The sequence below is a fragment of the Channa argus genome, chromosome 16, assembly GCF_033026475.1.
Source record: "Channa argus isolate prfri chromosome 16, Channa argus male v1.0, whole genome shotgun sequence".
NCBI classification, from domain to species: Eukaryota; Metazoa; Chordata; class Actinopteri; order Anabantiformes; family Channidae; genus Channa; species Channa argus.
In genome coordinates this window covers 22,383,362-22,409,022 of record NC_090212.1, presented here as the reverse complement: position 1 = coordinate 22,409,022, position 25,661 = coordinate 22,383,362, and the positions used below count along the sequence as shown (strand labels likewise).

At 42.8% G+C, this 25,661-nt stretch overlaps 2 protein-coding genes across 5 annotated transcripts; one reads left to right on the top strand and one right to left on the bottom strand.

The window, feature by feature from the left end:
* Positions 1 to 883: 883 nt before the first annotated feature.
* Positions 884 to 2,066, bottom strand: hikeshi (heat shock protein nuclear import factor hikeshi). The gene has a single exon (XM_067479865.1). It carries the CDS (start codon positions 1,547 to 1,549, stop codon positions 962 to 964), a length of 588 nt encoding a protein of 195 aa, XP_067335966.1. The 5' UTR covers positions 1,550 to 2,066; the 3' UTR covers positions 884 to 961.
* Positions 2,067 to 2,938: 872 nt separating this feature from the next.
* On the top strand, positions 2,939 to 25,575 carry heatr5a (HEAT repeat containing 5a). Of its 4 annotated transcripts, none has more exons than XM_067479856.1 (42): positions 2,939 to 3,098; positions 4,315 to 4,527; positions 4,610 to 4,821; positions 5,214 to 5,322; positions 5,830 to 5,979; positions 6,308 to 6,479; positions 7,040 to 7,200; positions 7,302 to 7,551; positions 7,830 to 7,985; positions 8,491 to 8,741; positions 8,953 to 9,064; positions 9,252 to 9,404; positions 9,506 to 9,605; positions 10,059 to 10,168; positions 10,324 to 10,493; positions 10,591 to 10,754; positions 11,374 to 11,479; positions 11,722 to 11,912; positions 13,063 to 13,222; positions 13,520 to 13,709; positions 13,796 to 13,965; positions 14,653 to 14,679; positions 15,299 to 15,443; positions 16,004 to 16,186; positions 16,369 to 16,608; positions 16,685 to 16,863; positions 16,954 to 17,022; positions 17,228 to 17,407; positions 17,636 to 17,852; positions 18,391 to 18,495; positions 18,606 to 18,740; positions 18,824 to 18,951; positions 19,177 to 19,324; positions 19,723 to 19,896; positions 20,578 to 20,679; positions 20,988 to 21,071; positions 21,559 to 21,720; positions 22,032 to 22,183; positions 22,742 to 22,849; positions 23,140 to 23,242; positions 23,887 to 24,040; positions 24,243 to 25,575. In XM_067479856.1, the coding sequence occupies exons 2-42, from the start codon at positions 4,402 to 4,404 to the stop codon at positions 24,400 to 24,402; spliced, it is 6,168 nt and encodes a 2,055-aa protein (XP_067335957.1). In that variant the 5' UTR covers positions 2,939 to 3,098; positions 4,315 to 4,401; the 3' UTR covers positions 24,403 to 25,575. The 4 variants fall into 4 exon arrangements, with proteins under 4 accessions (XP_067335957.1, XP_067335955.1, XP_067335958.1 ...); XM_067479854.1 differs by having other exon boundaries at positions 21,556 to 21,720; XM_067479855.1 differs by having other exon boundaries at positions 2,940 to 3,098; positions 4,312 to 4,527; positions 21,556 to 21,720.
* Positions 25,576 to 25,661: the final 86 nt, after the last annotated feature.

The window sequence follows — 25,661 nt, the reverse complement described above, 5'->3', positions numbered from 1 at the left end:
TAACGGTAACTGTACAACGTCAGTACAACGTTTCTTACACACACTCGCCTCAATGTGCCGCAGCCACTGGCGCCTCATCCTCGGGTCCGGGATGTGCAGCTGTTTCTGCAGCCCGGGAGCAACACAACAACGAAAGTAAAACTAACCAACCAAGCTGAGAAAAAAACTGTAAAAACCTTTGACACCGTAGATGATCCACTAATCCTCCACCTCTAAGACCCCTTTGTGGTTCTGTGTACTTTGTGTCAGTCCTGAGATCAACTGGAGACCTGCCGAACTTGGCTTTTGTCTTTGCCTCTGCTTTACTGTGATTTTTGATGACACCTGCCTGTTGCTTTGGTTTCCTTCCTGAGATTCCTCTATGGACTTGAGTCTTAATGAACGCTACTGTCATATTTGCATGTTGAAGACCGAGCAAACGTTGCTCTGTTTCATGTGTGACACACTGTCTGTTCTGGGATGAAAAAGCTGAACTTCAGTCTGAACAGATTTTTCTAATCTATTTTCTTCCACTTATTTCAAGTCAGTGGCAACAGCTGATAGTCTGTGGTTTTTCTCTTAAATAGTGCCGAATCTTGTCCTCCCTGATCCAGAAACTACAGCTTCTTCGTGGTACTCTGATGTTTCCTGTGTTTCTATATGCAAATATCTCCACCTTTGTCAAATACACATGCATAAGATTTTCAGCTGAACATGTGGTTTGGGGTTTAGTTGCTGTTTATAAGGGAATAAACACCAGTAAAACACATAACCTCTTTAAAAATGGTGTCCTATCAGAAACCTGTATGAAAGGTTAAGGCAGTGAAGTGGGTTCAGGCCCATTCTGGGCTCATGTGTTCTGTTCAAAGTGCAGCTGAGGCTCAGAGATGCAGGGAGACAGGAGCTGGATGACAAGTGGCACAAGCTTTTATTAGAACCTGTAGGCACCGTGAAACCCGAGTCTTTACTGTCTCTGCTCTTATCAGGACTTCCAGAAGTTCGGGTTCTGTTCCATTCGCCTCTGGAAGTTCGCGTACCACTTGAGGATGCAGCTGGAAGGGATGAAGGTCTCCGTCGGGTTCGGCGTCATCTGCGCCTGCGACAGGGCGAAAGACGAGGCGAAGTTGTAGAGACTGTCCAGCATCTTCTGGGTGAACTGCAGGAACGAGTCCACGGTGGAGACGGCGGCGCTGGACACCGGGGTCTGCTGGGCCAGATGCTCCAGAGCTTCCACCGAAACCCCGACCTGAGCCACGGAGGATGCGGCCATCATGCCAAATGGGTGCGCGCCGCCCTCACCGGATTTCAGCCCGGAGATCCTGAATATGGCGCTGGGCTTTTCGTTGGTGATGAAGCCGAGCAGCTGCCATACCGGGCCGCCGCTCAGCGGGTCTGGGAAGGAGAAGTAGACGGCACCGCCCATGCCGGCGGGGAACGGCACCGTGCCCAGCATGAACACCACCACATGGTTCACGTTCTCATAGTCCGTCAGGTTGAACACGAACTTGTCCGAGGCGACCTGGACCGGGTCCGTCTGCACCAACCTGCCGGCGACCAAACAACCGAACATCCCCGCAAACAGCTTAAGCCTCGGTGAGCTTCGGTTAGCAAGCCCAATTAACGGTCAACAGCCTTCAGATTTAGCTTAGCCTGGTAGTGGCTCAGTGGAGCAGGTCCGACCCACAAGCAACCAGAATCCCAGAAGAACTCGGGTGAAACTTGTTGATCCAGTAAAATGTGGATGAATGAATCCTGCTGCTGCTGAATGTAGAAAACACGAACTTGTAGAAACTTCTAGTAAACTCTGTCATGGTGGTACTGCCCCCTCTGCATCTGCTGCTCGGATATCGACACAGCGTCCTGGGTAACATAGGGGAAAGTGGGCCCTTCGGTTAGTCTAACAGGCAAAAGTCTAACCCCAATCCTTCAGCTCAATTTCAGTTATCTGTGTGTGTGTGTGTGTGTGTGTGTGTGTGTATACACACATATATATACATATAAGTGTGTATATATACACACACAAATAATTGAAATTACATTACTGTATTGGAGAGGTGTGTTTCAACGTAAGACAATATCATGGCAAATTTCACATCACTGTTCGGTTGTTGGATATGTTTTCGTTCGATGATTCGTTAATTGACTGCGTAGTACAAGCCTAGCAGTTAAGTTAGCTGGAGTAAACATGAATCTGACCGGAAATATATACTTTTTGACCTGAATAATAAAGGCCCAAACATAAACCGAACTTTTTTGAGTATATGTATGTGTTTGTTTAAGTTTGGGATTCATAACACACATTGGGAGAGGCTTTGAAAAGTTGTATTTAAAAATACAAAATGTAAAACATTTGCACAACAGCATGTAGATTCTGATGCAGTTCTAAGAAACATCATTGACAATACCATGGCTTATATTGTCAATATAAGTGTTAACATTTTTATATGGTAAAAGTTCTGCACTTATATAGCACTTTTCTACCTATTGGCACTCAGAGCACTTTACACTGCTTCTTATTCACCCATTCACACTCACAATCACACACACACACACACACACACACTGATGGGGGAGCTGCTATGCAGCTGGTCAACACTCACCGGGAGCAGCTAAGTTGGGGTTCAGTGTCTCGCTCAAGGACACTTCGACATGTGAGAGTCGCACCATATATATTGGAATCAGTTTATCAATGCATGTTTTTTTTCAGTTTCATATACTTATGTTTATATATATGCTTTTAACAGTATTGTCTAAACTGTGAAGCTTGGAGAAATCACAAAAAAGGAAACTTTTATTAGAAGGATCATTGTCCACCTTATCTGCATTCCCACGTTATCTACTTGCCCAGTTTAAATTCTTACAGCTTTGCGTACGTCCGTGATGAAACTGAAAAAAAAGAAATAAATTAAGTTGTGTGTATTTTATTTCAAAAAACAATTACCGGATGTGTTGTGTTTCTGTGTCTGGGTGGTTGAGAGGCTCAGTCCAGTTGCAGGCAGCGCCTCGGTCTGCTCGGACGGACACGGCATCAAAATAAAGTCAAAGAAACTTTGTGTCTTTTTGCTTCTTGCAGTGACACTGTCCTGTATAGATTAATGGCGTTTAACAGGCCCCAACAGGTAAATCGTTCTTTTCAGTCCCTCTTTGTGGGTAAACTTTAGTTCGTTAGCTACCGCTGTTAGCCACTGATGCTAAGTTAGCTAACAGCCGCTGTTTGCTTCTTTTAACATTAATTAAGATTCAGTTTGACGGTTTGTTGCTTCTGAAGGAGAAGTTGTTCTGGACACAACATCTGCTGTTATGTCCGTTTATACATCGGGGGTCTTATTAAATAAGCACCAGATAAACGGATCAGTCTGGAAACACAAGCTGAAGCTTTCCGAGTGAAAAGAGAATTAAGATGAAGCCTTTCGAGATGATCATCTAATAAAAAGCTGATTTTAATGTGACTGTCTGGTTTTTAGATGCACCTGTTTATTGCTTCTAAACCCAGTATCCAGCTTTTTCTCCTCTATCGCTGCTTTTTGGTGAGAGTCTTCGTTCAGACACAGGACTGAAATGTTCCACAGTTTTTACACTATGACAGACTTGTTGAGATCCGTACACGATTCCATGGCTGCTCTAAATGGCAATACTCCATTGAACTAGTGCATGATTTACCCCAAATATAACTTAATATATTTTTGAAAAATAAATGTATTAAAATGAATGAATTAATTTATCCTCAAGTTGCCACTCTCTTCTATGTGAAGCCTTTCTGACTTTCTTTTCCAGCGTCACATTAAAATGTAATATGAAAATAGCAAACCATTTAAAATGTTCACTTTTTTCTACTTTTTAAAGATGTTTGGTGTTTTTTAAAAGTTGATGATGATAATTGTTAGTAGCAGACCTGCAGTAGTATGTGTTCTTTCTGAATGCATAAGGACGGGTTCCTATTTATCTTGGTATAGGTTTTAAACCTCTGCAGTGGGCTGTTTTTGCTGAAGGGTTAGCTGGTTTTCTTCTTTAAATGTTAAACCACTAGGCACTAAAATATCTGTTTTAACAGGCCTGTGTTTTTCTGAAGGACAGACGGTTATTTTTAGTCTCCCTGCGTCTCTGTGGCCCTGTTTGTTTGAACACTGTGCCTGTTAATGGAGTAGACTGAGTTATGTTGTTGAATAATTTATGAGCTTCTCTCTGTGTGAATCTCTCAGATATTCTTCCAGTGTCTCCTCCTGTTCCAGTCCGATTCAACCTTTTAGCTCTCAGTAGGACACACAGAGGCTGAATTGTTTTGTCTAAAAACAGTGGATGTCCCCCAGTTCAGCTCAACTCTTTTTTTCCCAGCAGAAAAACACCTGAACACAGCAATGACATAGTTGGACAGAAGACTTTTCCCTCACCGAGAGAAGGAAGAAGAGGAGGTGTTGTAAGGTGATGGAGCGAGCTCACAGCCTCCTGCTGAATGAGGAGGTGTGCACTCAGCTGGGGGAGCATCAGAGAACTCAGTTCATCTTTGAATGGCTGACCCACCTGAAGAAGCTGCTCCCGGCCACAGACAGGGTCAGTTTCACACCTGAGTCAGGAAATCAAACTAAATCTGTTCTGACAAATTCTGAATGACTCAGTGTTTCTCCTTATTCAGGCCGACATCAAACCGAACCAGCGCCATCTGGTTGAGCAGCTGTCTGGCATTCTTACTGGCTCTCCTGGTCCTCCGACCCGCTGGTTGCTCGCCCATTGTTTGGCTCTGCTTTTCCGCCTGGGAGACCCTGTACCTGCCAGCCTATTTGTGGAGCGATGCAATGACATCATCCGAAGCAAAGATGACTCGCCATCAGGGCTCCCATCCCGCCTGTATGTTATGCTGCATTCACATCACATAGGAAGCGATGCTGTTTTCCTATTTGACTCGTTCAATACAAGTAACAACTGAGTTCTTGTTGTCATGAGGTTGCTATCGTCTTTTCTAAGGTGCATGTGTGGCACCACTTTTGTATAAATAAATGCAAGCTGTGGCTGAGGGCAGCCGCCAAGGGCCAGCGCAGAAGCTACTAGATGCTGGCTCTAAAACATCCTGACTCCATGTGACTGATTAAAAAAAATGAATGAAAAAGAAAATTATTTTAGGAAGCAACCTTTTGTTTGATTAAAGCAAAAAATATTGGTGCCTCACACTTAAATATTGGCAAAAGCTCTGCACAGTTGTCCATGAAATGAGGATTATTTTTTGTATATGTGTTTTTTAGGGCAGCCATTGCGTGTCTGGGAACTCTGTACGAGCAGCTCGGTCGGATGCTTGTTGGCTCCTTTAAAGACACTTTGGCCAACCTGCTGAAGGCCATGAAGAGTGCTGAGGTTTGTCTGTATCTGTGTTTGGGCTGTTATTACAACAGCTGCATGATTTATATGAACACTGTGTTAATTTCTGGTGGCTCTTTGTCAGGTTCCAGTCCCCCCCACGCATTCATGAACCAGTTTCAGCTCCACTTTTTAATTTGATAGTTTTACTTCAATTATTGCCATCTTGTTTGAGATATCGTTCCTCACACTGTGTGACTGCAGTTCTTTGTACATTGACAATGCGGAGTTATGATAAAACCTTTATTGTCATTGAGCACATGTACAAATTGCACATACATGTTACTATTACCCTTTTCTATGGTGATGGACAATCACCTTCTATAATGTTTTTACTTGCACTTTGTTAGTTTTGCTTTAACACTCCAACATCATTTAATTATTATTAAATAAAAGTTTTTTGAAAAAAAAATGGAAAAGTTTACAGTTTTATTTATTTATTTTCATTTTGTTTTGTTTTTTCAAACTTGGTTTAATTGGCCTTACTGTTTGTGTGTGTTTCAGTCTCAGGGTCGGTATGAGATCATGTTGAGTTTGGAGAAGATCCTGCGAGGTTTGGGTGCCAACGCTGTGCCGTGTCACCGCGACATCTACAAAGTGGCGAGAACTTGCCTGACTGACCGATCCATGGCTGTACGCTGCGCCGCCTCCAAGGTAACAGCAAGCAGCATTAGTCCTGCTGATTACTTGTGATAAATCATTTTGTTTCCATCCTATCAGGTAAATACTAATTTGAAACGTGCTGAAGAGAAATAACCCCTCACAGTCAATGATAGATTAGTGTTTTTCTGGTTGTCTTGTCGACGCTTTTGATGACACATATGACACATATGGTTCATTCAGTGTTACTGCTCAAAGCTGTAGAATTATTACAAATACTTCTTTACAACAGTCAGGAATTCAGTTTGTCCCTTAGATCCTCTCTGTCTGTCTCCGTCAGTGTGTGGAGAATGTACGTAAACAGCTTCTCTGTGTCCATCAGTGTTTGTTGGAGCTGCAGAGGGAGGCTACATTCCTGTGGACCAGCGAGCTGGAGAACGTGGCAACGCTGTGCTTCAGGGCCTTTGAAGGATCTAACTACAACGTCAGGGTGTCTGTAGCCACACTGCTGGGAACTCTGCTGGCAGCCGCTGTACAGCCCAGACAACTTGCCGGTACGCTGAGAGAGGGAGGGTGCAGAGGTGGGACGGTTAATGTTGTGAAATTATACTTTATTAAGTAAATCATGACTTACTTTAATAAGTCAATAAGTTTCTATTCACGCATAGTCACAACATTTTAGAAAATACACTAGTTTTCCGTTTTAAGGCCAGGACACACTAAGTCATCAGCCAGTGTCAGGCTTTCGGGGGAACATCTTTTGGCCTAGATTTTGTGGTGTGTTCCAGTCTAGCTGGACCCCCATCAGTGGCTTTTTGGCTGATTTGAGCTCTTTTGTGAGCGAGATCACTCCAATTGCCTGTTCAGCTCAGAGAATCAGTGCACAACAAGAGAGCACTGTCTTAACAACACCAGTACAACCTGGACTTTATTTAGACATATGCTCATTAGAAGTAGTTAGAAACCCTGTGTAGTAAGCCAGTGTGGTGTGAAAATGATAAGGGAAGGTGTCCAATGCACAGCGAGGTCTAGGATATTAGTCCAGGTTAGGATGTAGTGATGGACAGGCAGGTCTTTGATCTCCTCTCCTTTGTCTTTTTGTTTCTCTCTGCAGCGCCCAGACAAGGTGGGAAGGGTTCAGGCTCTCTAGAGGAGGTGATGGATTTGTTATCAGGGGGTTTCCTGAGGGGTGGGACAGGTTTCCTTCGAGCCAGCGGAGACATGCTAAAAGGGACGAGCTCTGTCAGCAAGGACATTCGAATCGGAGTCACGCAGGTATTTATCACTTTACTCACCTGAATGGTAGACTATATTGACCAGATTGAGACCTCACCCTCCCTCTTCCTCCTCCTCCTCCTCCTCCTCCTCCTCCTCAGGCGTGTGTGGTCTTTGTCTCTACTTTGGGAGGCTCTTGGCTAGAGTCAAGCTTCCCGGTCTTCCTGTCCCTTCTGATGGAGCTGGCATCCCACGGCAGGGCCACTCAGACGCCAGGCGATGCTGTGCTTACGCGACGCTGCGTCTCCTTTATCCTGAGGAGCACCCTGGGGTCTCTGCTGGGGGAGAAGGCCCAGACCGTCGCGGCCAAACAGCTGTGCCTCACTGTGGCCTCACAGAAAAGAGCCATTGGTGAGAGAGAGGACACAGAGTGTGTGACTTTATTCTACATGTCCATTATAAAGTGAACTTAACCGAATAATTCACAGTTGCAATTAGAGTAGTACTTAGAAGTACTTGTAAAATGTAACTCTTCACGGCAGGAGTAAAAATCCATACAATCAGACTTGTTTTTAGGCTGGAATCAGGCTTAGATTAGATTTGTTGGTGTTTAGTTGGGTTGGTGGGGGATCTGGAGAATGCACTATGTCAGTGTGTCCAGCTTTAGAAAGACCAATGTTGGTGTTTAGATGCAGCTCTGACTGATGGGAACGTGGAGACCAGAGTTTCATCTGCAGATGTCTCAGCCAGCCAGCACAGTCTGGCCTGTTGCCTGCTGGAACTGGGAGGACTCATACAAGGACTGGGATCCACTGCCGCCCCCCTCCTCACTGACAGCAGCACAGGTCTGACACACATGACTCATTTGTGCTTTTCGTGTTTCATATAGATACGTGATCTCTTTCAGTTCCTTAAAAATGGTCTGGTTTGGAATGGACACAGTAAGGACAAATCAGACCTGGTGTCTTCAAACATAGACAGACAGTGGATCAATAGGAGTGGATCATGTTTCATGAATCAGCAGAATAACTCAGCATTCAGCATATTAAAAAGTCAGATTTCCTGCTTTTGATCTCTACAGTAAAATCAGACAAATTGCAAATTGCCTAGTGGGATTCTGTGGATTTCTGTTTTTTGGGGGATTGGTAGACGACCAGTCTAACTTCCTGTGCCACAGTTGCAGTCATTGTTTATGGGGAATATCCTCCCTGTCTGGTTTATCAGAGAAACACACAGTTGTAATAGTGTAAATCACAGCTGAACACTGTGTCTGGGGTGATGGTTCAAAACCACTCAAAGAAAAATTGTCACTGTCCCAAAACGTATGGACCTGACTGTGTTTTCGTGCAGCCCTCCTGGACACAGTCATCTCCGTCCTCCTCCATCCTGCCTCTTCTGCCCGACTGGCCGCTGCCTGGTGCTTGCGCTGTGTTGCAATGGCGATGCCGTCCCAGTGTTCCCTGCTGCTGGACCGCTGTGCTGATCGTCTGGTGGCTCTGAAGTCTTCCCCTGAAGCTGTGGCTGGGTATGGAGCTGCTGTTGCTGCCCTGGTGGCTGCAGTGCAGCACTGCCCCCTGGGAATACCCCACACCAAGGGCCAGGTGGCTAAATTACATACACACCATCAAAATGGGCTCATTAGCTACACAAAATATATAAAGTGAATATTTCATCTTCATTTTATGTCAGAACTTCTTGTGTCTGAATGCTCAAAACCTTCTGATTATTTCCAGTTTTTATCAAAATACCTGATATTATCCACGTGGTCTCAGACTCAGTATTGCATTCAGGCTGTGTTGTGCATGTCTGTAGGTGGTTCTGGATCTGGCTGAAGACCTCCTCCGCTCAGCCTCTCAGAACAGTCGTATTTCTCTGCAGAGGACTCAGGCCGGCTGGCTGCTCATCTCCTCTCTCATCACTCTGGGTATGAGTGAAAGTAGCATTAAGATTTCTGCAGTACAGTCACTTAGACTTACAGTTAGGAAACATCACCACCTGCAAGTGAAATTGTAGTTCATATAATTTTTACTTCCTGTTCCCGTTTTTTAAGCTTTGTAACGACAAATTTTATTAGATTTTATACTGTTTTACTTTTTTCTCCGCATGTGCAGGCCCGGCTGTTGTGGAGCACCACCTCTCCCGCCTCCTCCTCCTCTGGCGCTGCGTGTTCCCTGCTTCACTTAGAGAGCAAGAGTCAGAGCTGCGGCGTGGCGACTACTTTACGTGGCAGGTTACTCTAGAGGGACGTGCTGGGGCGCTCAGTGGTCAGTTCCCCTGCCTAACACCTATTTACGTATGTGTCATCCAAAACTTGTTCGCTGATGAATAATCTGATCTGAACTGTTCGTTTATTGTCTGTGAACAGCGATGAAGAACCTGCTGCTGCACTGCAGGGACCTTGTCACAGACGATGTCATCAGCCGCCTGCTCACGCCATTGGCCTGCGCCGTGGCACTTCTCACTAAGTGAGTCCTCGATCGGTTAGGGCTTGTTTTGTTATTGTTAAAACTGATTGTTCTCTAGTTATTTAAATTAATTTATTTTTGGAGTAAATTATTGTAAAAACAATTTACTTTTATACATTTTCAATAGCAAAAATAATTTCTGTCAAACTTTAGTATTTAAAAGAAATAATTAAAAAAAACTATACTACATAGGAAAAAATGTGATTGGTGAATCAACTGGACAGTTTACAGCGTTGATTTTTTTTTGTTTCAGCTCCAATTCTGACACCTGATAACACCACTCTGATATTTTCTTACTCTCTGTTTTTGTCCTAATTAGATGTTTATTTCTTGTGGTTTTCTTGAAATCGTTGTAAGATTAAACAAACTGTTTCTAGATGGTATTCTCTGTGTTTTCTGAGGTACAAGTACTTCTAAAGTACAACTTCTACTCACTGTTTGTTTTTCATCCAGGCTGCCCGCACTCATCAGGTCCTACAGCAGTTCCATTCGTAGCTGGTCCATCATCTACCGACTCAGAGTCTACGAGCTGCTCGCTCTGCTGCCTCCACATACCTACCAAGGTAGCAACACACCTCCTTCACACCACCCCTCTTTCCTGACTGCTTCCTTATGTATATTGTTCCCTTTATTTATTTCTTTACTTTTTCTTTCATGCTGTTCCACTAGTTGTGATTAATATAAAAAGTTGGTTTCTGTCTTCCTCCTGCTCTTGCAGAGAGCTTTGGCTTGTTGATGAATCAGCTGGTATCTGACCTGTCTGGTCAGGACAACTTGAACCAGCCGTGTTCAGAGCTCACACTGTTGCCCCCCCTCTGTCACCATGATGATCTTCCACTTGTTGGCCCCGCCCTCCATGACACAGACCACAGATACATTGAGGAACAGGTACCCTGCACTTTCATAGCACAGAAGCCAAAGAAGATATGCAACCTCATAACCTCATTATGATATGTAATACTCTGTGTATGTGTGTATGTCTCAGCTTCATGGTAGCAATGTTGGAGGAGGTTCTCTGGACAATGACCCCTTCACTCTGTGCCAAAGCAGTAATGAAGCTCCTGCTCCTCTTCCTCCTCCTGTTGCTCTAACTGCTGCCGCTGTCCATCTCTTTGGAGCTGTCTTCCCCAACATCATCTCCCCTCAGAGGTAAGACTGGTAAACCAGCTCTGGTAAACTGTCACTGCGATATAGATATTGTTCCATAGATATTTTTATTTCATAAAGATTCATTTTAAGTCCTGACAATTAAATTAACATTCCACGTTCATATCATTACATCTTTTTACAATTTACAGTCAGTGTTATACTATATAATACTTATAGCTTATTTGTAATCCTACCCCTTTGTAATCACATATTTACTGTTCTAATCCCAAATAATAAATAGGTAAAGATGTCGAGTAGTTCTCAAGTAATATTCAAACAAACAAACAAAAACAAGATATGCCTTTTTAAGGTCAACAAAAATTCTGACCATGTACTCTCTTTTTTATCTATTGTGTTGGTTATTTATAGTTATACGCATCACACTCAGCAGTTGTACTGTGTTGGGCGAAAAGGTCATGACCTTAGCATTTCAAGTCCCTTGAGATAAAATTTAGGTCAAAAAACACTTTGACATGTGTCAGAATCATTTTCATTGCTCATTATCTGTGACTGCTGTAGTTCTTTACTGGGCTTAAAATTTGGATTCACATAAACATTAGTCAGTATTTAAATAGTAATAATATCACTTATTTTATCAGTTTATCTCTTTCTTCGATAGAGTGAAGATCCTTGAGCAGTTTGTAGAAACAGTGAACCATCTGAAGGGTCAGCGACAGCAGACGGTCCAGACACATGTCTGTGCTGCTCTCTGCAGTTTGCTCAAGGTATGATACCCCTCAGACAACCCGTGTGTGTGTGTGTGTGTGTGTGTGTGTGTGTGTGTGTGTGTGTGTGTGTGTGTGTGTGTGTGTGAAAGCAAATGTTTTTTAGTTTCTAGTATCATAACTTGGATGGTGTAAAAAATCGTTTCCATATATGTTTGTCCCATATGTGGGCAGCTGAAATACATGAACATGTTATACATTTGTATTACCTAAGAAAAAGTGAACTGTGTTTCCTTCAATAGCAACAAGGCAGTATTCGGGGTTCTCTGGGGCCAGAGGAAATCCGTTCCCCAGCTTTGTCCCTCCTTTCGGGGGCGCTGGAGAGCCTCAGTCCTCTGCTGCGCTGTCTGGCAGCAGAAGGTCTGGCCCGGCTGGCTCAGGTGGTTGGAGACCCGGGATTCACCGTCTCTGTGTCGTTGCTCTGCTTTGACAGGTAGGTTGAATACACACAGTATGATCGCAGGTCTTGAAAACTCTTGGTTTACGTTTCATCAATAAATTCCGTTAAACAAAATGCCAAAAATTTAATTTACCAAAGTTTTAAAATCCTGTGCTAAATAACATTATTTGTAACATATTTTTTACATTTTTTGTTTGCTAATTCTTAAAACCTTCCATTACAATTAGGTGTATTTCCATTTACCAATTTTTTTATTTTTTATTTCAATTTGTGCATAAAAACCTGAGTAAAACTTCTCAAACATATTTCCTAAATGTTTGACTATGGAACAAAGGTGATGAGAGCATTTTCATACATGCTTTTTGGAGGCCACTGGACACCACAGGTGTCAGGCTGCCGTCCCAGACATTTACGCTCTGAGGAGTTGTTCTTACCTGTACAAGCTTTGTGTGGTTTATCAGCTGGTTGGCTGGTGACTGATGTAAAATATCATGCTGGGTTTTTACATGTATATCAATCACAGTTAACGCTGAAGTAGACTTGATGTTCATATCCAAGTTAAATATTTTTAGTCAATAGAAATATGTTAGTATTCATTCACCTTTTAGTTTGATGTTTTAGCGCACATTAAAATAATTATAATTCAAAATGACATTCCCATGGACTATAGATGAAAACAAGCCTGCAAACTGACGTTAATCTATTTCCTGTTCTAGAAACAAAGCAGGTTGTGGTTTAAAAATACAAAGACAGACAATAGTTACATAATAAACCAGAAATTGTTCAAATACAGCTTTAAATAACTGAGAGCAGCCTAGATCTAAATGTATCCCTGTCCTTTTTAACTTGATCATAATAACTTTATCTGAAATGATAAAGGCACAAAACATAGTTCTCTCCACTGTATGATTAAACTCTTCTGGAGATGGAAACAGCTGATTCAGACATTCAAGGAAGTAAAAAGCTACTACAACAGGACAATAATTGAAAGAAGATCTCTAAATCCATCTTAAGCGTGTTCATTAAACATAAGCTGAACAACTGGAATGGCCCTGACAGTCCTACATGGTGTTTCCAGGCTCAACTTTTCTTTGCCCCATCACTGTGTATGATGTCGTGCTCAGGCTGCAGCCAATGTGTTTATTTACCTGCTGCTGACGGCTTTGATTGGGACTGTGTTCAGGCTGAAGACGGCTCGGGACGCAGCGTCTCGCAGTGGCTATGCTCTGGCTCTGGGGGCGCTGTACCGCTACACTGGAGGAATAAGTTCACCTCAACACCTGTCCACCTGTTTGGGAATCCTGTTTACCCTGAGCCAAGACAGCACCTCTCCGGAGGTTCAGGTAAACATGTTTCTCCTCTTTACTACCATGTTATTTGAGCCTGAAGGAACTACAGCCAAAATATCCACATGGTGTGTTTTATTTGCTGTTTCTGTCCTGTTTTCCTGACTGTCGTGGGGTAAATATACAGGGGCTGATAATTCTGTACTTCAGTATAGTAATTCTGTGGTTCATTAACACAAACATCCAACTCAGTCACCTAATCTTAACCTTAACTCCTACTTTCACTCCCAGACAGTCCTGAGAAAAAGGTAGTAGTGTTTAACCCTGACTCTCTCGTCTCTCTGCTGGATCCAGAGCTGGTCTCTCCACAGTCTGTCTCTCGTGGTCGACCTGTCCAGCGGTCTGTGTCGTGCCCACGCTGAGCCGTCCTTCACTCTGGTGATCCGGCTGCTGCTGTCAGCTCCACCCACCCATCCTGACGTACACCACAGCCTGGGACGCTGCCTGCATGCTCTTATCACCTGCCTGGGCCCCGACCTGCAGGGTACGGCCCCCAGCACATCTGAGGCACAGAAAATGAGTGAATACCAGCAGTTCTCTGAGAGATTGTTTTCGGTTTGTGTTTGTCAGGTGAAGGTGCAGCTGTGTCCAGTCTGCGCTCCAGCTGTCTGGTGGGCTGTGAAGTGATGCAGGCCAGTCCTGACTGCCTTGTCCAGGCCAGAGCCATCTCCTGTCTGCAGCAGCTGCACATGTTCTCCCCTCCACATGTCAACCTGGCCAACCTTGTACCTGCTCTCTGTGTAAGTTCACCTGGAACACAAAACCTGTCTGACTGTGAAAAACTCTCTTTTCTAAGACTTGACTCTGTTTTCTATGTACAGAATTTTTGTAACATTTGAGTGTAGTGAAATTTGGTGATGGTATGAAATCATAAAAAACATTTTGAACATATTTGTAATTTGTCTCTTATTCATCAGCGTTGTTAAAGCTCACACACTGGATACACACATTGTGTTATAATGTACCTTTTGAAATGATCTTAACCCTCTGGAGTTCAGGGTATATCTGGTCGTTTGTTAATACTTTTGATTTTACCTTTATATTTCACCTTAAAACTGTTGTTTTTTCAGCACAACCTCAGCTGTGTGACAATTACTTTTTTCATTTTGACATACTGTAACACATTGGTTCTAAAACCTCACAAGTGTTTTTGCTGAGTTTGACGTTTTGTTCAAGAGTTTTGTGCAGCGCTTCATCTTTCTGTGACTTTATCTTAAAGAGTGTGTGATTTGGATGCGCCGGCTTTTAAATATCAAGTAAGACTCGTTTTACATGTATTAGCCAATGTGCCGTGGCACCAGCTGTTGGAATTAGTTTAAATGGTACAGGAATAAAGTAAACGTGGGGAATGGTTGGGTTCTCTCTATACATCTTTATAGTGTTGACTATGTTTGTGTGTGTCTTTGACTCTGTCTCGTGTCTTACAGGAGATCTTGTTGGATTATTCCATGTTGGTAGGTTCCTGAAGCTGTCATTTTCTATTAAGCTCTTCCTGCTTAAATTGGTTTGAACCCTCAGCAACAATCTGTCATTGAAACACTGTTTAATGCACACAACTGTTGAGACATTAAGACTGGTTCTGTTGTTCTGAAACACGTTGTACAGTGTTCTTTGTTTTTGACAGTTTTCTCTCGCACTACATTTTCCCATTATGGTGTTATTAACATGTTTGTTGCTTGATGTTCATTTTCTGTTTCATGTTGTTTTATTTGCAGACTGACCTTTAACTCAGTAACACCAACACTGTTTCTGTTGTGCAGCTGCACTTCCTGTTTCCATCTCTTCTCGCTTGTTTCCTCTTCCTCTTCCCCTCCTCTCCTCTTCAGTATTACCACCCATAACTGCTGAAGCTACTCTGCGTTTCCTCTTAAAAGGGCATTTTATTTAACTTTTTTTATTTAGGTTTGAATTTAACACAGCTGCTTCACTTGAAGATGAACATATCTATGTGATACATCTTAATCTTTTAATTCACACCTGTTTTCATACATGTTTTCACTGATAAACCTTGAACCTGATGAGTACTACAAATGTAAAGGTGTTTTAACTCCTATGTGGGTGTGTTTGTAACAGGCCCACCTGTGCAGTTCTTACCTGTGTCTGCGTCGGGCTGTGGTGGCGTGTCTGCGGCAGCTCGTCCAGCGGGAGGCGCTGGAGGTCTCTGAACACGCTGTGACCCTGGTCAAAGAGCTTCCAAGACGAGACAACACACAACTTGGTGAGACACAAAGAGTTTGAGGGACACTGGTTTAAGCATTTTTAAAAAACCCTCTTCCTATGGATTTGAAGATATAAAAGTCCTCTGCTTAAAATAATAGCTTGCGTCCAAAAATGTTGAAGTTAAAGTTAGATTTGGTGACTATATTGTTATTGTCAACAATGTGTCTGCTTACAGTAACAGAAATTCTAGAACCTTATCTTAGTTTATGTGACTGTGTCATGAGTCAGCAGATCAGTTATTGCTTACGTAGTGCTAAAAACACATCAAAACTTGTCTTAGGGAAATACTTATTGTTAGACTATTATTTGTTTTACAGAATGTTTTGTTTTGCAGCCTTAACTTAAAGAGGCGCTTAATGCTGAAAAGCCATATCTACTCTATACCCTATATTTGGTATTAGAAATTACTTCATTAAATTGATACAGATTCTATAAAGCTTTTTCAGTTTTTATCAATCAATATGCTTAACCTTTTATACAGAAATAACACATTTCTTAATTATCATGCTCTAACTGCTCTATATACTACCATATTAACATTCCGACCCCCCCCCCTAGATGTCACCATAAAAGAAGTGGGTCTAGAAGGAGCTCTGTTTATTTTGTTGGATCGGGAGTCAGATTCAGGTTTGAGGGGCGACATCCAGGAGACTCTGGTCCACATGATAGCATCCAGTGCCACCAATGGGAAACTGGGACACTGGCTAAAACTCTGCAAGGACGTCCTGTCTGCAACCACAGGTGGGTTCATGGGCATTTTACTCTTCTTTGTAAATCTAACTTTTTTCATATCTTTTTCTACATCTTAATATCTCTGAAAAATGTTGTTTGTTACATACATTTTAAAGCAATGTTTTTTTATGGGGAAAGTTTATGGGAGACAAATGTGGGTGTGATGATGATGATCCTGATTTGGACTTCAGATTGTCGAGCTCCCATGGAGGCAAGTCAGGAGGACGAGGAGGTGGATTTTAGCAGGGACGACGACTCCTCAGCTTTCAAAGCTCGATCGGACTCCGGTGGCCCGTTCACCGCTCTTCGCTGGGCCACCCGCCGCTTTGCCATGGAGTGTGTGTGTCGTATCATCGATCAGTGTGAGACTGCTGATCCAGCTCACTTTGACATTGCCCTGGCTCAGGAGCGACGCCTACAGGTCTCCACAGGTAAGGTCCCCACAGTGTCCTGGTTTTGTTTGTTTGACACCTCCGATGTCTCTGACTCCCACTTGTCTCTCCTCAGACTTCCTGGTCCTCCATCTTGGTGACCTGGTCCGCATGGCATTCATGGCGGCCACAGATCACAGTGACCAGCTGAGACTGGCAGGTCTTCAGACCCTGCTGGTGATCATCAGACACTTCTCAGCAATCCCTGAGCCAGAGTTCCCAGGTCATGTAATCCTGGAGCAGTACCAGGCTAACGTAAGAAGGACTCAACAATTCATGGTTATGATACCTACAGAGGTGGACAAATTTGTTGGTATCTGTGACAATTTGTGTGTGTGTGTGTAGGTTGGAGCTGCTCTCAGACCAGCTTTCGCTGCTGATGCTCTTCCTGATGTCACCGCCAAGGCCTGCCAGGTTAACGGTCATTAGTAATTATTTTAATAAGTTTCACTGACAGTTTACATTGTCTCTGGAAAATGTTCACCTGTTGCCGCTGAGTCTGTCTTCTCTTCAGTTATCCAAACAACATCTGGATAAACAATTATCTGGTTCACTGATCATCTCCGACACTGAAAATGGCCAGAGCGCTATGACCTTTGACCCCATCCTCTTTCTGCAGGTGTGCAGCGCCTGGATTGCCAGCGGTGTGGTCAGTGACCTTCGTGACCTGAGGCGCGTCCACCAGCTCCTGGCCTCTTCATTGGCCAAAGTCCAGTCAGGGACAGACACATCCAATCAGGTGTACAACGAGGCAACTGCTACAATGGAAACACTGGCTGTCCTCAAGGCCTGGGCTGAGGTGGGCTTTAGCGTTTTTGTATTCTGATGATTGATTGGTTGATTTATTTATTTGTTTTCTGCTTTCTTTTTTTTTTGGCAAATACATCTTTATAGTCTTGACTTCATTCTGTAAAGTGCCTTGAGATGACTTTGTTGTTAATTGGCGCTATATAAATAAAGTTGAGTTGAATTGTATGGATATATTGTTCAACACGACGGTGAAATGTATTTAATCTTTGTCTCTCAGGTTTACATTGTAGCCGTTACGAGGAGCAGCCAGAAGGAGGGTCCTGGTAGATCAGCTGACCCGTTAGGCTCCTCTCTGACCAGAGACAGCTCAGAATCGGGAGGAGCAGGCCTCCTGACCTTGGTCCAATCAGATCTGTTGACGTTGAGCCGTCTGTGGTTGGCAGCACTGCAGGATTACGCCCTGCTGACCCTTGTATCACAACTTTCTGCAACAGGTAATATTTGTAAATACATCCTTGTTTTGTTTTTTTGTTATAGAAGCTTTAGCTATTCTGACACAAGCTCCGTCAATTATTTCTTTGAAAAAATGTATTTAATCTTGAAAATTTTATATAATAGAGGAATCTTCAAACCTCAGTTCCCTCTCAAGACACAGTATATGGGCTGTCTGCCGTCTGTGGAACAAGCAATAAGTGTTAAGGCCTGAAACTAATCCATCAGAACTCTGTCATCCTAACATCATTTTGTTTTTAAAAAAGAGTAGAATATTTTGAAAAAAGAAATCATTTTAAAGTTATCTAAAAATACGTTATTTCTACACAACTGTGAACTGTGAAAACATCTTGTTAGGTGACAAAATAAGACTTATGCCCGTTATGTGCTGTGTTTAATGTGAAACTACAGCAGAACAAAGGAACCTTTGACTTACAACATGATTTAACACTGTGCTGTACTTACAAATTACAAACCAGTTGTTTGTTAAATGTAAAAAAAAAACTTCTAGAGAATCTTTTGCCCGTCTTTCTCCTCCAGGAGGGTCCTTTTACACCGCAGAGACTGTGAACCAGGCCAGAGTTTATTACCTCTCCTCCTGGGCTCCTATCCTTCACGCCACATCCCTCTGGCTCCACAGCACAGGTCAGTCCTCTACCTCATCTTCTCCTTTCTCTTTTTTTCTGTTCTTCTGTTTCATTTGACATGTAGGAACATTTATTTCTTAAGGAGTTGGCTATAACTGTTTGCTTCAGGGTTTGTGATGTCAGACGACACACCTGTCAACCTGTCCAGACCAGCCACACCCACCTCAATGGGACAAACCAGCTCTGTGGAAAGACACAAGAGTCCAGAAGACATCAACTCCGACCGGCTGCACCTCATCCTGGGTAGGAAACAGGTTTTAATATGACAACCGTATTAATCTTGCTCACTTTTTGGTGCTGACTTTGTTTGTGTTGCTTGTATTTAGGGATCAGCGTGGAGTTCCTTTGTTCCCCACACTCTGAGGACCAGATGGAGAATATTACTTCCTGCCTGCGAGCTCTGCAGGCGCTGCTCGATGTCTCCTGGCCCCGAGCAAGGATCGGAAATGACCAGGTGAGATGGAGCTGGACCTGAATCCACACCTAAATCCAAGACAAACAGTTTGACTGTAATCCGGGTCTCAAGCTAGAATTCAAGTCTGAATTCAGACTAGTGTGTAGAAAAGAACAGAAGCCACACCAGCCACACATCAGTGAAATGAAATTAACAATTCAAGTTCCATTTCATGTAAACGACCAGCGCTGCATATAGAACATCTCCGTCTCTGTGTGTTTTCAGGCTCTGAGTGTGGAGCTGCTCAGTGTCCTCCACAGACTGATGGTGACCAGAGAGTCTGCGTCTGTTCATCTTGCTGTGTTAGATTTACTGCGGCAGATTGTGACTGCAGCACAGGAGCATGTCAGGGAGAAACGTCACAGTGCAGAGGGTAAAAGCGCACACATTTGGTCTATAACCTAAATGGATAAAGGAAGATTTAAAAACGGCTTTTATCAATCCCAGAGGGAAATGCTTCGTTGCCTTGTAAGCCAGAATTATTCAACAAAAATTCAACCGGGGTTTTCATCTCTAGAGTTTCATTGTGGGGATCAGGAAGCTGGTGAATGAATTTCATATTTACTATATACAGTGATTTCACTGTTGAGTGTAAAAAGTAAAATAAAGTGAATATTGGAGCAGTTTCAGAACCAGCACTGACACAAACCACTGTGACTGTAGTCCAGTGAGTTTCCATCATGGGAAAGCAAATCTTTAAAAAAGTTGGAAAATAAAAGTCAAAATATCGTTGTGGTCAAGTGAGAATGTTGATGTTGTGTTGCACCACAGTTGATGATGGAGCTGCGGAGAAGGAGACGCTGCCGGAGTTTGGAGAGGGGCGGGACACCGGCGGTTTGATTCCTGGACGCTCGCTGGTGTTCGGAGCTCTGGAGCTTTGCCTCTGCGTGCTAGTCCGGAAACTTCCACAGCTCAGCCCCAAACTGGCCGGAACCAGTCCAACTGGTACGAGGAGGAGAATCAGGGCTGTACAGATTAGATTAGGAGTTGAATAAAAGGGCTGTTATTCCCACTGGTCCTGAGGAACCTGGACATAACATGATATACTCTCCCACTTTTCCCAATCCCAAGCAGAGCCAGCAAGAATAACTACAAGAATAGTAACACACAAAATGCAGTAACAAAAACCCCACTGAAACCAGAACACAGGCTGTAAAACCTACACTCCTAACCAAAAACAGGAGAAAGCTCCTAAAATAAAAGGGCTTCTCACTCCTACACTTGCTACCTGGTGCTCAATACAAACAGTGGGATAATTACAGACAGACTGCTATTTCCATTTAAAAACACCCACAGGGCTCTTTAACTACTCAATCCTAAAGAACCAGTAACTACTGCCAAGGAACCCAGGTCATAAGAAGGGAAGGAACAGAACATGTCCTGGAACAGGGACAAAAAGTGGTGAGCAAGACGTTACAACAGGACAACTGAAGCAGTTAGGAGGCAGCAAACCAAGGATGGGAGAACGTAACAAGTGTGAATGAGAGGAAAAAAGATAAAGCACAAAATAAATCTTTAAAGTTTCATATCGCTTAACGCTCTGGGGTGAGACAACGTGGGTCGGGCTAATGTCCGGACAGGTGTTCAGTCTCCTAACTGGCAGTGTGTGTTTGTCTATGTGTTCAGGACCTGGAGGTTCAGTCTGGAGTCTGACTGATGCTGACTGTGGTCTGGTGGCATCGGCTCTGTGTGTCCTGTCTGAGCTGCCGTCCATCTGCTCTCCAGAAGGTGATGTAGTTGTGTAACATTCAGGCCATTACTGCAGTACCAGTACTGCAGAGTCAGAGATATCTGAAGATGCCAGACCTGACCTGGAATTTGGACCAGAATTTGGCCAATCCTGGCCAGAATGCGAATTTAGACTGTTTTTGTTAATACACTCAACAGACCTCAAATATTCCAACACATTTATTAATTTAAAGTTAAACAGACTCCAGCTATTAAAACTATACATGTCTGAGGAAAATGAAAAGTTGAGCTTTTTAGTATTTGTCTCTCTGATTTGTTGATTTTAATGGCTGTCTGTCTTTTTGCAGGCAGCGTCTCCATCCTCCCAACTGTCCTTTACCTGCTGCTGGGAGTCATCAGAGAGCTGATCCACCAGCCCAGCACACACACTGGTAACACACAGATGACATTGGTCTGCCTTTGTTGATGATATCATGTTACGGGCTATAATCTATGTTTTTATGATACTACATGTGACAGATGTCTGTAATTGTGATGAATTATCAGCTGACTCTGCAGATCTCCTCGGCTCTATGTGGTCCACTGGTCCAATGGTCCACTATGTTCACCAGAGGGCAGCTGGTGAACATAGTGGACCATTTAACATCTAACAAGGCAAATATTTCTCTCAGGAGGTAGTAGAGACCAAAACTAGTCAAAATATTGGACTTAACACTAATCACGTGCTTGAAGAGTTGAACTAACAGTAAAATGACCAAAAAACCAACAGTCCACTTGAAGTCCCAGATATAAACTTTAAAGGCCCAGCGAATGAAAAACTCGTCATCTGTTTTTATTGTTTTCCTGTCTTGTCATGAAGCTGCTGATGCGCTGCACACTGTTGAGTAATTTCTCCATAAATGTTTGATGCCCCAGCAGCGGCAGGTGATGGAACAGGTCTGAGTGTGGTGGTCCAGGCATCTGTTCAGGCTCTGAAGTCCATCCTGACGTCTCCAATGAGCCGGCAGGAAAAAAGCAGAGGATCCTGGAACCTGCTGCTGAGATCTGCTCTAAATACACTGCTGGGACTCTGGGAGACAGGTACACACAACACACTTTAGTCATTTTTATTATAGAAAATGAATTATTTATTAATGCAGCATAATATGCACAATATCATTTTAATTTTATATTCATTTTTTACGTGGATCATTATATAATCTGTGAGTTAAGGCAAGAATGAGAGCATAGGTGTTAGAAAAGCTAATCCTAGATGGAAGCTACTCTATCGTCTATGCAAGTAGAAGAGATGAGAAAAATCTAGAACCCAGTTCAAGGAAGATAAAGACTATAAAAGTAAATGTGTAGTAATTCAACTGGGAAGTCTTTTAGCTGATTCTGTGGTTTTTCAGGAGACCCTGGGTACGTTGTGGATCAAATCAGCCTCCTCACAGCTCTGACTGTGTTCCTGTTGTCTGCTGGTCCGGACGTCTGTATCGTTGAGCCTCTGCACACACACTGTCTGCAGCGCTTCACTGCCAGCATGGACTCCAAAGATCCCGTGGTCCGTACCAGAGAGACATTAAGGATCATTTTGATCCTCTTTAGCTGCTGTTCTACTGTTTGACATAAATATATTTACATTCATTTTGTGACAAAGTCCACATAACATTTAACACCCAAATTTACTGTAACAATCATTATGGGGATTCAGACTGTCGGATATTATCACGTTTTAGCCATTAACAACTTAGTAAAAGTAGGACAGACACCGCTTTACATCTATAAACGCAAATATATGAGGTTTGATTATTGAAAAATATTAAGTATGAAGTGTACGATAATAAATAATTACAAAATTTATACTTAAGAAAAATCTATTTAACTGTCTTCTTTTCTCATAAAATTGTAAAAACATTAGGGGAAAGGACCTGTACAATTAATTATACTTAAAGGGTTAAAAAGACGAAAAGCTACATAAAAATGTATAAATAGATTCAAGTTCAGGATTAAAGGAAAGAGTTATTTCTATTTTAGGGAGTGAGTTGTAAAGTGGGGTTTTATTAAGTGTTAATTAAGTATTAAGTGAACGATATTAATACAAATCCTCCTTGTGTTCCAGGTTGTAAGTCGATGTTTTCAGCTGTTGACATCAGTGTTTCAGGCTCAGCCCAGTGTGGCCGTCCCGTACATCCAGGCTGTCGGACCACCACTGGTCCGGTTTCTCCAGGTACTGAACCAGATCTCACTGCTACACCGGAGACTAGGGCCGGGATACCAAATTTTGGATACCAGAAATTTCATTTTTAATACCAATTTCCATCTGCAGTCTTGTGTTAAGCCAATAAGAAAACCAGTTATGTGTATACATGGCAACCAAATCAGCATTTCTCTGACAAAAATCTACCTGTATTATTTTGCAAAAGAAATGAAATCATTCTTAAGCACATGTATCTCTCAGTCTCTCTGTGTAACTGCTTTTTGGTCAGATAAGACATTTATTTGTTGTTTCCTCTTCAGAAAGTAGAGAGGAGTCGTCCTCAGAGTCCAGAGGAGCTGCTGGGAGTCCTGGAGGCAGTCCGAGCCATGGAGGCTCTAGTCCAGGCTGCAAATGAGTCGCAGCGTGAGTAGAAGTTAAACAACTGAAACCATAAGTAGAGGACAGAAGCAGGTCTCAGGGCCATGGACACTGTGGTTGATGAGCAGCAGGGCTTCAACTGTTCAGTCCAGTGCAGAAAGGGAAGCTTAAAATAAATCACACTCACCTTGTGTATGGTTGAATTTTGGGAATTGAAAAAAATTGACTTTTTTCCCTAGAAAACAAAATACCTTTGGCAACTGGGATTTTTAGCTTGCGTGTTTCTAAACCCACCTTTGTCTAGGTGTTAACCTTTAGATCTATCAGAGAATCGCTTCGACTGCTTGTGGATTTTAAATATACACAACAGGAATAAACTGGAATATTGTCGGGAGTAAAAATGACTAGTGAGCAGCAGCTTCTCAAACTCAAACCTAAATCCATCTCAAATCCACATGATCCTTAACCTTTATAACACTACACACTGATGATGGCAGCCGTCATGGAAGGTGCTCACCTGACCCACTGGGAGCAGCTTAGGGTTAAGCGTCTTCTGTGGACACTTCGACATAGCTCTGTGGTCCTTACCAACTGAACTGGGCTCTGAGTGTGTGTGCATAAACCTGAACCTACACAAATTCAGATCAGATACAAGCAAATAAATCACCCATCACCTGTTCATCCTTTAGGTCCTCAGCTAGTGGCCATCTTCCTTCCCCTCCTCATCTCCTTCCTCCTGGATGAAAACACCCTGGGCTCGGCCCCTGCAGTGTCCCGCTCTCTCCACGAAGCAGCGCTCAAAGACCTGATGCGTCTCGGCCCCCAGCACTCGGCCGTCTTCAGGTGCACGATGTTACTATGCTTTAGTTTGTTACTCACTTAAGTGTTGAATATGGATTCTTTCTGCTCTTTGATATGTAAAAGCTTTTAACTGCTATTCATTGTCTCCATTTCTTGTCATGCTTTTTATTCGTGATTATATTTTCATGAAAAAAACACAAAATAACTTCAGTGTTAAATGTTTTATGATTTGTCCGCCCCTCAGGTCTCTAATTGCGTCCTCTCCTCACCTGAAGTCTCGATTGGAAGCTGCCATCAAAGGAAACCAGGAGAGTCTGAACACTAAAGCTAGCAGCAATAACCCCAACGCACGCAGCACCGCTAAGTCCTCCCCAAGCATCACACTGAAAACCAACTTCCTGTGAGGTGAAGGAGCACAGATGCACTTTTGGAAGTTACCGTCACCACCTACGTTCACTGTCCCGAGACAAATGGTTACTTAAGTTGTCTGAGAGTCTGACCAGTGATTTAAGTGGATACATGGACACACAGTTGGCGGAGTGATACAAGCCAGACTGACAAAAAGCTGTATCATCATTCATTTATTTTACAAGACCTGGACAGATCTGTTGTTCAGATTATTTTAGGGATGTGTTTTAGATCCAGAACAGTTCTGACTCATGCAGCATGGTGGTGAGTCCTCCGTCATCACAGATACATAGGAACTCAAAGCACCTGTAGAAACACAGCACTCATTATCTTCAGCACTAATGGTTTCACATATTGGGGCCTGGTGGCTCAGTGGTCAGAGCATTGGGTTGGGATGCAGACGCTAATCATGTTTACTTGACAAAATACTATTGAGTTTTTATTATATCGTCCATCAGTGTTTAGATTGCCTGACTCCTTCCGGCTGGAGTTTTAGTTCACTTCACAGAAAACCAGCATGCAGAGACTAAATATAATCCAGTCATTTAGATCAATCCTGTTTAAGTCCAGTCAACTGTTAATCACTTATTCCAAATAATCATCTCTGTGTACTGCAGTTTATCATTTAACAATTAATAATCAAGATTTTATTGTTTCAGGTGAAACCCATGTTGTGTTTAGTTTTATCTGACAACCTAGAGATGCCCTGATTGTTATGGCAGCCTTTAAGGGACATTTTAATTCCAGCTTTAGTCATCAGCACTTTAGTTTAACACTACAAAACTTGGTAAAATCAATGTTTTCTCCGTCTGAGTCGTCTGCAGCGAAACCTGTAGACTGGGTTTAAAGAATAAAGTCTACTTGGTTAGAAAAGACTTTGATTGTCTAAGTGTGAATGTTCACATCCGTGAAAAGAGTAAAACTAACACAACTTTCTATGATAGAAACACTAAACAATTGCCTACAATAAGAAAACAAAGCAGGTGAGATTCAGTCTTCCAGCTTCACTGCTGCATGCTCACACACACACACACACACACACAGAACAGCTGCATGAGTGTGTGCTCTCACATGAGCTGTACCCGGTGTGTACAGCTGTGAACAGAATGAATGAGTTAACACATTAATTTGTTAATGGCATTGAGTGAATAAAACATGTTTTTCTTCAGGTTCAGTTTCCAGTTTTCTTTGTCTTTAACATGTTTACTGAAAGTAAATTTACACAAACCATTTTACAAGTTTTAGGTTTTAACCT

Excerpts from the sequence above, each read along its gene's own strand:
- hikeshi (XM_067479865.1), bottom strand. The coding sequence starts at position 1,549 with ATGTTCGGTTGTTTGGTCGCCGGCAGGTTGGTGCAGACGGACCCGGTC.
- heatr5a (XM_067479854.1), top strand. The coding sequence starts at position 4,402 with ATGGAGCGAGCTCACAGCCTCCTGCTGAATGAGGAGGTGTGCACTCAG. Across the intron at positions 7,552-7,829 it reads CTCACAGAAAAGAGCCATTG|ATGCAGCTCTGACTGATGGG; the intron begins GTGAGAGAGAGG and ends GTTGGTGTTTAG. Across the intron at positions 18,496-18,605 it reads CCTCTGGCTCCACAGCACAG|GGTTTGTGATGTCAGACGAC; the intron begins GTCAGTCCTCTA and ends TGTTTGCTTCAG.